The following is a 13,462-nucleotide window of genomic DNA, read 5'->3' as shown; positions in this document are numbered from 1 at the left end:
TATTTGCATCTTTTCAATTAGGATAAACTGCAGGTCCTCTTCTTCCATGGAAATGGTGACTCCACTACGTTCCAAAACTAGAGGTGGTCACAGAAGTCATCTACCAAGGAAAACTGGTTGTTTCCGCAGTAGGAAAAAAATCCAAACTGGAGGACTGATCTTTTCTGACTTTCAAAAAAAGTAAAAGTACCCTATCCAGCAGGTATAAGGATGTAAGGAAGTAAGGGGTCCAGCTTTTCCATAAAAATAAAAAATGTTCAAACAGAAATTTTTCTTAAAGTGGGAAGCGGGGGAAAGGGAAATGAGTTCATTTAGGCATATGATTTTTCTTCTTTATTGTTTCTCCCCAAGATACCTATTTCTCTCCAAAAAACCAAAATGTAATATATGTCTAGTACTAGTTAAGGGCTTGACATCTAGTAGGTCCCATGGATTGTGAGACCTGTAAGATAAAGTACATCTCCTTTGCTATGGAAACTAAGACTTTCTGACAATATGTAATAATGACAGAATGGCTTAGCTACACCTTTTAAAAGAAGTTGAAAAGGTATGGCTACTATACAATAGCAGTGTTTGTGCACTCAGATAATACCCAATGATGTGTTTCTTCCTGTAATTTAACAAATTACTAATATTCATTCTCTATATCTCTAGAGAAAAAAAATCTATTATTTCATAGAGCCAGAGAGGCTTCAGGTCGTCTCTTTAATAATAAATTAGCTTGTGAGTAAAGCATACCCTAAAATGATCCAATTACAAAAAATTATTAACCCAAAGGATCATATATACTTTCTAAAGTCACTTTTGCTAACACGCTTTTCCATAAACCTCATGTTATAGACGCCAAAGCAGCTATGAAGGAAATCTCTCTATATAACTGTGTCTAAGGTTTCATATTAAGTATCATGGAGAAATTTTATTGTTAAGATTTTTAAATTAATAAAAAAAAACTTTGGTTCCCCTGGTAAATGACACTAAAAAAATCTGACTAAATTTACCTAGTGACTTAATTTTCTACTTTGTATGCAAAGGCAGGCTTTAAAATGTCCTGCGGCATGATTATAACATGCTTATGTTGTTTAAAGGTTAATGTACAACTATGCTGAAAACTCTTTTAGACTATATGCATCCAGAAACACAACTCCTTCATGGTAAACTAGGTAGAACACTATTGGCGTAAAACAAGTACTGATCACTTAAAATAATCATCAGCTAACATTTCTATAATGCAATAAGGAAAAAATGCAGGATTAGTCTTTTCAAGAGTAATATTTACACTAGAAATCAGAGTTATTTGCAATGAATAACTTAATATGTGTATTTCTATTCATATTTAATAAGGACATGTTTTATATTCATTGAAATAATGCCATGATTTACCCAGTATCATTTAAAAAAGACTATTTACATTCTTTCTCTTCTTAAAAAAAAGGGCATTTTAATCAGTTGTTTTCTCTTAATTAAAAAATATGAAGAAAAAAGTCAACTATATCACTTACAAAATCAGATAAGAAGTAAATGTACCACCATTCCCACTGTCTATAAAAGCTGCTTCATATATTCTGGAGAAAAAAGCTAGAAAACTGGAAGGTTTCATATTTTTAGATAGAAAATCTGAAGCCTAGTGATAAACTTTTAAAAATTAATGACAGTTTTATAAGGAAAATTCTTCCCCTCAAATCGAGTTCTTTTTTTTCCTTTAAACTATCAAAAATGGTACAAATGAACCTACATACAAAACAGAAACTGAGTCACAGATGTAGAAAACAAACTTATGGTTGCCAAGGGGGGAAGCAGGGGAGAGATAAATTGGGAGATTGGGATGGACATATACACACTACTGTATATAAAATAGATAACTAATAAGAACCTACTGTATAGCACAGGGAACTCTATTCATTACTCTGTAATGACCTATATGGGAATGGAATCTAAAAAAGATTGGATATATGTATATGTATAACTGACTCACTTTGCTGTACAGCAGAAACTAACACAACATTGTAAATCAACTATACTCCAATAAAAAAATTAATTTAAAAAAATTACCTTTTAAGAACAATTCCATGTAAGGAAAGCATATGGTTACATTTGTCAAAGCACAGTTTCCTAAAGCTACCAATTGAGGGGAGGTAATCATTAACCAATCAGAATAAATATTAATGGAAAAAACACTAAAAAGCTAGGAATATATGGGAACTTCCTCAACATCATAAGGAGCATCTAAGAAAAGCCACAACTAATAGCAAACCTAACAATGAAAGACTGAAAGCTTTCCCCCTAAGATCTGGAACAAGAAGGAGATGTCCACTCTTGTCACTTCTATTCAGCATTGTACTGAAGGTTTTAGACAGGGCAATTAGTCAAGAAAATGAAATAAAAGACATCAAGAATGGAAAGGAAGAAGTAAAATTATCTCTATTTGCGGATGACATAATTTTGTATACAGAAAATCTTAAGGAAGCTACGAAAAAACTATTAAGACTAATGAGTTTTACAAGTTTATAGGCCACAATATCACTCTACAAAATCAACTGTATTTCTAGATACATCATGACAATTAGAAAATAAGATTAAGAAACAATTCCACTAATAACAGCATCAAAAAGAATGCTTAGGAATAAATTTAACAAAAGAAATGCAAAACTTATACTCTGAAAACTAAACACCGTTGAAAGAATTGAAGAGCTAAGTGGGAAAACATCACATGTTCATGAATTGACAGACTTAACATTATTAAGATGGCCATCCAAGTTTTTCTACAGATTCAATGGAGTTCCTATCAGAATCCCAACTGATTTCTTTACAGAAATTCACAAGCTGATCCAAAAATCACATGGAAATCCTAGGGACTCAGGACTGTCAGAATAATCTTAAATCTTAAAAAAGGAAGGATAAAATTGGAGAACTCACATCCCCAATTTCAAATCTTAATACAAAGCTACAATAATGAAGAATGGCATGAGGATAGATCAATGGGATAGAACTGAGAGTTCAGATATAAACATTTATGGTCAACTGATTTTTGACAAGGATGCCAAGAGAACTCAATGGGAAAAGAACAGTCTTTTCAACAAATGATGCTGGGATAACTGGATATCCACATGCAAAAGAATAAAGTTGGGTCTCTATCCTACATCATATACAAAAATACTCAAAATTGGCCAGATCTAAACATAAGAGCTAAAATCACAGAACTCTCAAGGAAAACAGGTGTAAATCTTTGTGCCCATGGATTAGGCAATGGTTTCTTAGATATGACAACAAAAGCACAAGCAACAAAAGAAAAAAAAAGATAAATGGGACTTAATTAAAATTAACAGCTTTTGTGTTGCAAAGAACACCATCAAGAAAGTGAAAAAGACAACCCACAGAATTGGAGAAAATATCTGCAAATCATTTATCCGATAAGGAGTTAACATCTAGAATATATAAGTAATTACAACTCAACAACAAAGAGACAAACAACCCAATTAAAAATGGGCAAAGGATCTAAGTAGCCACTTCTCTAAAGAAGATATGCAAGTGGACAATAACTAAATGAAAAGATGGTCAACATTAGCCATCAAGGAAATACAAATCAAAACCACAATGAGATACCACATCACACCTATGAAGATGGCTATAATAAAAAAGAGATAGTAACGTGTTGATGATGATGTGGAGAAACTGGAACACTTATATACCACTGGTGGGAATTTTAAATGGTGCGCTGCTTTGCAAAATAGTCTGGCAGTTCCTCCCAAAGGTTAACCATAGAATTACCATATGACCTAGCAGTTCCACTACTAGGTATATACGTGGAGAACTGAAAACGTATGTCCACACAAAAACTCGTATACAAATGCTCACAGCAGCATTATTCATAACAATAGTGGAACTTCCAGAAAGTGGAAACAATCCAAATGTTTATCAACTGATGAGTGGGTTAATAGAATATTATTCAGCAATAAAAGGAAATGAAGTATTGACACATTCTACAACATAGATAAAACTTGAAAACACATCCTAAGTAAAAGAAACTAGTCGTAAAAGACCACATATTATGTGATTCCATTTATACACAACATCCAAAACAGACAAATCTGCAGAGACAGAAAGTAGACTAGTGGTTGCCTAGGACTGTGGGAGGCAGCAAGTGTGTGAAGGGAAATAGGGAAGTGACTGCTAACTGGTACAGGCTTTGGGGGGAGGTAATGAAAGTGTTCTAAAATTGACTGTGGTGATGGTTGCAGAAACTCTTGTACAATTTTGGTTGTACCAGATATCACTGAATTATACACTTTAAACAGGTGAATTGTCTAGTATGTGAATCGTATCTCAATAAAACTGTTATTAACAATATTAATGGGAATATTAATAGCTAAGTAGACCCCGTTAGAATTTAAAAGGTAAACTAATTATTCTTTATATCAGTATCTTTTTTAGTCCTGCCTAGCATATGGTATGTTTTTGATGCTAATGATCAAGTTGCACCAATTTATTTACCCCTTTCTGTCATCTCAGTAGCAGTAAGAGCATACACATTTTTTTATGCAACACATTTATTCCTTATCTCTTACATGCCTAAATGACTAGAAACAATATGGGCTACCAAGAAATACTGGTACCAATATAATTCTAATATTGTACCAATACAACTCAACAAGGCTTAGCCGAAAGCTAAGACTCTAGCAGGGGAATTTGGCAAGTGGTGCTAAATATGCGTTCAACAATGATTAAAAACTGAGACGTCGAGTATCGGAAAGGTCATACAGAAAACAAACCCTCTTAGAGTTTAGTAGAAGGAGAGCTGCCACAACCAGGATGGACCCTAATGACCACTGACTCTGGAGTCCTTTCTGGTCTTACCTAGCCATCAGCAAACAGTGATGCTGAATACCTCCTTCCCTGGACTTGCTTCCATTTCTGTAAAATGAAGTAGCTGGACTATTAATAGTGGAGGTTCCTTCTATATCCAAAGTTCTAATATCAACAATTAGACTTCAATCTAGGCCAGCGTCAAAAAGATTAACTATTTTGTCTACAATGAATATACAGCTAATCTAAACTGTTAAAGGAAAATGGCAAACTGATAAACAAAAGTAAAATTTACACGTATTTCAATGGTTTAGTTGTATTCACATTTTACATACTCTATGAGGAAGACAGTCCCTGGAACAGGACTACTTTCAATACGTTTCACTGAATTACTTGTCAGCTTATTTCCTTGTGAAATGTATTATCCCACAAAGCAAGAGTTGGTCTCCATCTTTACTTTTGCCAAATGTACATAGTACAATTCTCAATTTCAAAAAATCTGTAGTCCCTAAATTCACTTATTTGAGTCAAATAGTAAGTACTTGTGCTGAACTTTGTAAGAGATGATATTTTTAAAAACAGTTTGCTTCTAAATGGTTTTAAAAACACAGAATATAAATACTGCCTAATTTCACAGAAACTACATCATTGAATTACTCTGCACTGCTTCTGAAATAAAAATTATTCTCAAGAAAGGGATGAAAAATGATTCCATTACATTGAAAATGCACATTTTAGTATCTTTCACATTATTAGGTACTTAATAACACTGTTATTATTTATAACACTATCTTTAACATTTCTTTACACAAACTACGAAATTTTGAAGAAAATTAGACTAAGTCAGTTAAACTCAAGTCTTAAGTTTGACAAGAGTGACTGCTTTTCAAAGAATATAACTAGTTTTACATTTTACCTTCAAGGTCTTATGAAACTGTAGGTGTAACTTTAGCTGACTGAAGCACCGTACCAAGGGCATTCAGAGTATGTACTCAATTTCTGTGAGGGAAATTGTTTCCTTCGTATGTTTAATGAATGTCTACTGTACTAAGCACCGGTGATACAAATGAATAAAGCACAATCCTTGTTCCAGGAGACACTGAAAAGCTAATGTTAACCTGTATATGTTGGTTTAGAGGCAAAAGGGATTTAATAGAGGAGACATAATTCAGTCTGAGGACATGAAAGAGAGCTTACTGGAGGAGATGATGCTGGACCTTATGAGGATATACCAGGGTTCACTAGTTGGTGATCAAGTTAGAGGCAGAGGTGGGGTGCAAGGAAGTATGGTGTGTGTGTGTGTGTGTGTGTGTGTGTGTGTGTGTGTGTGTGTGTGTGCATGCAGCGACTCTAAAGAGAAGGGAGAATGTTGCAAAAACGAGGGAGCAAAGACTTGCAGATGAGCAATAGCATGGTTGCTTGGTCGTAAGTAGTTACAAGCAAATGCAAGTAACTACTACAGAATCACAAAGTGATGAGTCTGGGGAAGCCTCACCTGATGATCATGGATTAGTCTACATACATCATGCCACTGAAATATTTTAAGGAGAAAAGTGACATGGTCAGATTTTTGTGTTTGAGAGTAGTAATAACACCTATCAGAGTAATATGTCAACAAAGAGCAAATATCCAGGATTCCAAATTTGCAAATCATATCCTCCCAAATACCACCACCAAGAATTTAATAATCATGCCAACGGATATTACTAGCTGGGAATTTGCTTAAAATCCTTACCTTGGGCTAAACCATACGTAAATCACAAAGATTTCTTTTGAAAGTCTAAGCTAGAAACCAGATGGGTCATCTAATCCTCATCTCTCTGTTTGGCCTTATTTTTAAAAAACTTTAGTATCTCCAGATGAACCGTGTACATTCCACTTTACCACAGACCTCACAATTCCATACCGTCATACATATCACAAACTTCACACATTTATGTGACTTGCTTGGCCTCTGCCTACATTCACTATTTCATCTTGTCCCTTACTATTCTAGTAAGAGGAAAGATAGAAAGCCAAATCCAAAGGAAGAGTATTTTTCCCTAAGTCCTAGAGCAGAACTGTTATCACACACTTCCCTTCCAATGGAAGCCCCACTATGGTTTTCTAAGAACAGAAATGGAAGGAAAAAAGAATTTTTAGAAGCCCTCCATGGGAAAAAGGTCATAATTAACCTAAGATCAATCTGTTCCACTGTGAATGATCACACCTCTAACTTCAAGCCAATCATCCTGAAAATAGAAACTAACAATCACTAGGGATGGACTGGTGAAAATTCTTCCCATTAATTACAACGGTAAGGCAGAGAAGAAGAAGGGCAAGGGAACGATCCCTGTTGAAGGTGGGTTAGTAATGTCCTTATCTCATACGAATAGTATTTTTCTTCTTGCAAACAATCCATATTAAGTGATAATTCCCAACAAAATGCATTAGCAAATTTTTATATTTTCTTCAAAATCTTTTAGAAGACATTAAAATAGAATAAAATTAGTTCTTAAAAACTTAAGATAGGAAATTTAAGTATACATACCTAAAAACCTAATAAACAGTCTTGGTCACTAAACTGTATTTTTTCCTGTGCCTTATTCAAAAATACATGAATTGCTTCTTAGTTCCCAGAAAATGCAGATCTATATATACTGCCAAATTACCACAGCACCTCTTACAAAATGCTATCTGTTCACAATTATGGTACAGGAAATTCTGACATCTCCAAATTGTTTAGTTGCGATCTCTCACAAATTGTCTTGGCCTTCAAATTAATTTTTTAAAACTAATTCTAATTTTGAGGTTCAATGGTAGAGGAATAACAATATTCAAGTCAATTGTAACTAATAATAAGGGGAATCCTACAAGTTAAATTTTTCATCTGCAATTTTATCAATGATAAGGCACTTCTTGTGAAATCAACCCCCAGCTTTATACACAGTTTTATTCAAACAAGAGTTATCCACAGAAATTATTTCTATTTTACTTCATAACTATAACCTTAGAAGTTTTGCTTACTATCCATAAAAAAGAGAGACAAATGACACAGCTGTGGAGAATATAGTACCCCAGAGCTCTTAATAGTCATTCAGTTTTTTCCTGTTTGTATCATCTTCAAAGCATGTACAAAATATATTTGATTCAAGATAAAACACTGCTTGTTTTTTTTAACATATAACTAAAATGGTGTGTATATTTTCCAATGAAACTTAGTTTTTGAGATTACAAAAATCCCTAGACACAGTTTTAAAGTAGTAGCTTTTGGAAGCTCTGATAATAAATGAAGAAATTAATCTAATAAATACAAATGGAATAAACCCACCCAGATTACGGTAAAATTGTAGTTATACTGCTTTAAAGCAAAATCAACCTACTAAGGAGTGATGATTCTACACATATCCTTTAATGAATATCTGTTGGAAACACACAAAGTGGCAGAAAAAAAAATCTCTTTAACAGAATAGAAGATACATGCAGAACCCCCAAAATGCATAAATTCTAGCAGCACCATGAGAATACATTATCTAAACATTAGAAGAATTTAAATATAATTAGTGCTCAAAACAGCCTATTTTCCATTAAGATAATCAAACTTTTGAAAATTTATCAGTACAAAAATAGCTTCACGAACTACTGCTGTATACACATATCTGCTTTCAACTCTCAAAAATAGGATACCAGCAGTTATTTATCAATATATCACTATATATCTGAGGATCATATATTCACAATGAACAAAATAAAAAGTTTCAGTTTTCAGTATTATATTTCAGTATTACATTCTAACAGCACTGCGAAACTATAAAATTAACTATTTCCAAGAGAATTTTAGATAGTTTTAAATCTTTTTTAAAAATCCTAGAATTCATTAAGAAATAACAAGTAAATTCCAGACAGCTGATGCTATGAAGCAAATCCCTCCTGGAATCAGAGTACAAAACTTTCCTCCATATATATATAAATACTATATTTATATATATAGTACAGTATATAGTAGTTATTTTATTTAGTATACAGATGACCCTTGAACAGTGCAGGGAGTTAGGGGTGCCAACCCTCCGTGCAGACAAAAAGCCATGCATAACTTTACAGGTAGTCCTCTGCATCCGTCGTTCCACATCCACAGATTCAACCAACTGTGGATTCTGTAATACCGTAATATTTACTATCGAAAGAAATCCACTCACGAGTGGACCCTCGCAGTTCAAACCTGTGTTGTTCAAGGGTCAACCATATAGCTAATCTAAGACTACAGTCTCAAAGGATGCCCTGAACACTTCAGTAGGTCAGAGTGTACACCTGTTCAGTCCCAAAAGGATATTATCATTTAGGTTAAAAAAATATTTTAAGAAAAAATAGCAATTTAGATAAAATTTATTACCATTTCCCCAAAGAAATTAGTAAACATTTTCATAATCTTCCTATTTTACACATCTCTAGACTTTTAAAAGCATTTAAATAAATATACTAAAAAAGTGTTAATTTATCTAAACTTATTCAATGAGAATGTTTTTGCATAGTTTATAACAAGGACACAACACAGTACTATATAGCACTTGACTTAAGCATTGAGCAGTCCATACATTTTAAAATTTACTTCAGCAGTGTAATTTTTAAAAAAACAAAGAAAAGAGTAAATAAAGGTAACTCTATAATGCCAGTGAGTTAGATGGAATATAAAAAGTTGTACTAGCTTAGTAAATAAGTTTTTTAAAAGTTCAAAAGTAATTTTAAAAAAGTATTTGTGGATGAAATTATATGTCTGGAATTTGCTCTAAAAATAATACAAAAGTGGAAGAGTGGGTAGGATTAGAAAAGAAACAAGCCTGGCCATTTTTTCCTAAATGTTGAAGCTGGGAGACGTGCTCATGGGAGTTCACTATAGTGTTATCTCTTTCAAATATACTTGAAAATTTGTGTTAGTTTAAAGACTAACAAACAAATCTTGCTTTTCTCTTTAAAGTTAAGTAATACTTTTTAAAAAATAAATAAAGTTTACAGAGAGTAAATAAACTATAAACACATTACTAAATTTTCAGGACCAAATGAAAATCAGGGTTTCCTTTTGTTATGTTAATTAATGAATTAATAAGATTTAGGTATACAATTTAAATTTTAAGAAGAGCACAAGCTGGCTTGCTAAGTAGCTATTACTACAATCAACTCAATCAACTTGACTGACTAGATCATTGTTCCCTATATCCTTCCACCTTTAAAAGAAAAAACAAAAAACACAGATATTCTAGTGATTTTGCTCCTAATTTAGCAATAAAATGGTATCAACCAGAACAGAGGAATGTTGGCAAAGTATCTTTTTTCCTATTCATTCTTTTCTGTTGAAATAAGTACTAAGGAAGAAAGACAAAAATAAATAGTATAAGTAAGCCTTAAAAACATAGATTTTAAATGTTCTCTGCCATGGGAAAAAAGGATAGTGTATCAAGTTTAAACATTTGTGAGTTTCAGATTTGAATAGAAATTATTTTAATATTCTTTGTGTCTCTCATTAATGAAACACTGACCTTATTTCTATATAGTTCTCCCAAAATAGAAACAGTTATTAACTTCCTGACACAACAATGTGCTTGTTTTGGGGATTAGACTAAAATGCACTATTAACTAACTGGCAGTACATAGTAGGGTCAAAAGAGCTGAGCTGTAGTTCTAAAGCTGTTACTAATGAACTGTATGACCTAGGACAAATCACCTAACTTCTGGGATGTGTCAAAGGCCCATGCTTTCAAACTTTGACGTTTTACCCTATAATCCAGCCCACACTTAAATATGTATGTTACTGAAACACAATTTCATCCCTTAATGTGGGTTTTATCCTGGTGTTACTTATTTCATTTTATATTTCATTTTTTCAGAATGCCATGAATAACCTAAGTTGATTTCAAACCACTGCAGTTTGAAAAATCCTAGATTACACCATCTCTGAGGTCCCCTCTGTTATTTTGAGGTTCTAACATTAGCTGTAAAATACTCAATTTTCTATCTCAGGTAGAAATCTTAATTTCAATCAAGTAACAAGGAGAATATTCATTGATACTGATTGATGTAAAAACAAGTTCAGAGAATAAGTCTTCTAAAATCCTATGCTGAAGTGTTTTTTAAATAATAAGAAAACTGTAAGATTATATAATGCCTTTAACATAATTAAAAGCTTAAATTGATCTGTTAAATTTCATTTTCAGAACTCAAATACCTCCCTGGCTAATCTACATATTTCAGTAGTCAAAGAAGCTGTACCTCACATCAAAGAAAGTAAACTCCTATTTGACTCCCCAAAACAGAGAAAATCAATAGATGACCAATCACAGTTAATAACTCCAAACACTAAGGATTAGCAAAATAATAAACACTCAGAAAATTTTAGGTACATAAAGTAAACTAGAAATAGCTTTTACAAATGATAAATACAAAAGTTCTTATTTCATAATGCTACAGTATCCAATGCACGTCTTGTTTAAGTGTTAGCCAAAGAAATCAAGTTTATAATTATGTTCAGTGTAGTTACATCTATTTATTAATTGGACGTGTTAAATATAATAGGAAAGAAATTTTTGCTTCCATCAACACAAATATTTTTAAAACTGCATATGAATCACATTGCTCTTTAGTAGTAATTGCGTATTTTAAAAACCAGTATGGTTTACAAATCAATGTAAACATATAGTCTTCAGATTGGAAGAACCAAAAATGTTCATGTGTTCAGTCATTTTTTAGCTATAGAAAAGAGAATACACTTATACTGCAATAGTTAAAGCATTACCTCTATGAAAATTCTAAAATATGCCTAACTCTTTTATGCAAAATTATTACCATTTTTAGGAACATATTAGAATAGCCTCATAGTCAGAGTTTTTCCCCATTCATTCCTAAAAAACTCTTTAACAAATTCCTTCTTCTTCCTCAGCTTGACTATGAGGTGCCTCAATGTTAGTCTCTAATAAATTTAGTCCTATGCCCCTAATATTCAACCAATAAAATCAAAACTAAAATTCTCATGAAAAAGAGAGTTTGGAATATCTCACTTCACAATTCTTCTGAATATGCTAAAGAATTTGATCTTTTTGAACTGGTCCAAAGAGATGCACAACAAAGGAAAACTTTTTTCTGAATTTTAATTAAAATTATCTAGGTTAAAAGTTTCCAAAGAAGGATAAAAATTAACTTTAAGACAATGACTGAGAGGTATTTGTTTACATTTACAGTTTCACAGACCTCCTTACATCCTAAAAATACCACAATATGGCCAATAATTAATGTAACTGGTTTTGAACATATTTAGGATAAAGTGCATCTTTTTAAAGTATCAAATTCTTTAAAATTCAGAAGCATGTAAAGATTTATCTCCTGTTAGTTGGTGTGCAAAAATGAACCTGACATTAACATTAACAGGTCCATGCTGGAAGTTAAACCAATAACTTGTCTTCTTCTTTGAAATAATACAGTGAGATTACCTCTAAGACTGGCAATGCTTAATTTCAGAATAGGAAACCTATTTTTTTAAAAAGATTTTTATAACCCTCAAGAACATACATGAAAATGGAAACCAGGTTAACAAAGAGGGCTTTTTAGGAGCTGGGTTAAGAAATAAGTAAAAGAGATTTGCAATAATATGTTGTTTCACTGAAAAACAATTTGTACTATAATTAGCTCAGTAGCCCTTTTTCTACAAAGGTAATGGAAATGTCCACTCCAGTCCATCTAAGCAACTATAAATTATTAAAACTTTTCTGAGGTTAACAGTTAAAAAAAAAAGTCTGACCTGGAATTTTCACTCAGGGTTGTAACTTTGCAAGATTTATCTGAAACCAAGTAAGTTTCTACACATTTTACTTAATCATGATGGTTGAATTGAATCTGTACCTATGTGAAAATGGCAATGCATTCTGAGTCGGTTCAGGCCTTGGCTCTGAGTTCTGGGTCACATCAGGTGTTCTTTCATCATCTGTCCCATTGATACTTTCTGGTGTTAAAGGAGACTGAAGATCCCCTCCTGCTGATTCCTTTAAAAAAAAAAAAGGGGAGTGGGGATAAAAAAGTGTTACACTTTTGTTAAAATACACAAGATCATCTAAAAGTTAAAACTGACTCTGATGTATGCTTACTTATGAAATATAGTTATTTCAATTGAAATTGGAGTCAAAGACGTAAAAATGAAATTTGAAGGAGAAAAAATTTTAAACCAAAGCAACGCACAAGAAAACTAACTGAAACAATACAATTTAAAAATGTAAACATAACACAATTTAGAAATGTAGTTTCAAAGAACTGAAAAACTTTTAGGTTATATAAGCAATTAATTGGTTAAAATAAGATATTCAACTAATTACTTAAGAAGAAAAAGAAGATGGGACAAAAATGCAAGAAGATTTTATTTTTTATTTGGGAGGGTAGGAAGAGAAAGGGAACGAAATCTTCAACAAGTCAATCTTTTTGATCTGCCATAGCTTTCAATTCCAAGAGACATTTAGAAAAGTAACTGGAAATATTTCTATAGCACATTATATATAATGTATTTCAGCTTTTCTTGCCTGCTACTCATAATGAAATTATTTCTCTTTGCAATATTTCCTGTTTTATTTCTATCAAGGTAAATTTAGTTTATCCCACTGGAAAATAGATGGGATTTAAAACAAAGGTCACCCTGACACCTACTCTTATG

The 13,462-nt window shown here is 32.4% G+C and overlaps 1 protein-coding gene across 5 annotated transcripts in view; it reads right to left on the bottom strand.

The window, feature by feature from the left end:
• HOMER1 (homer scaffold protein 1) overlaps positions 1–13,462 on the bottom strand; it is a 608,509-nt gene that overhangs the window by 56,197 nt on the left and 538,850 nt on the right. For all 5 annotated transcript variants that reach the window (XM_049707767.1, XM_049707770.1, XM_049707766.1 and 2 more), the window contains one exon: positions 12,664–12,803. In XM_049707767.1, coding sequence (XP_049563724.1) covers positions 12,664–12,803 — 140 coding nt within the window. The remainder of the gene's footprint in view (positions 1–12,663; positions 12,804–13,462) is intronic.

The sequence above is a fragment of the Orcinus orca genome, chromosome 3 (genome assembly GCF_937001465.1).
Source record: "Orcinus orca chromosome 3, mOrcOrc1.1, whole genome shotgun sequence".
NCBI lineage: Eukaryota > Metazoa > Chordata > Mammalia > Artiodactyla > Delphinidae > Orcinus > Orcinus orca.
This window is presented reverse-complemented; position numbering and strand designations above follow the sequence as displayed.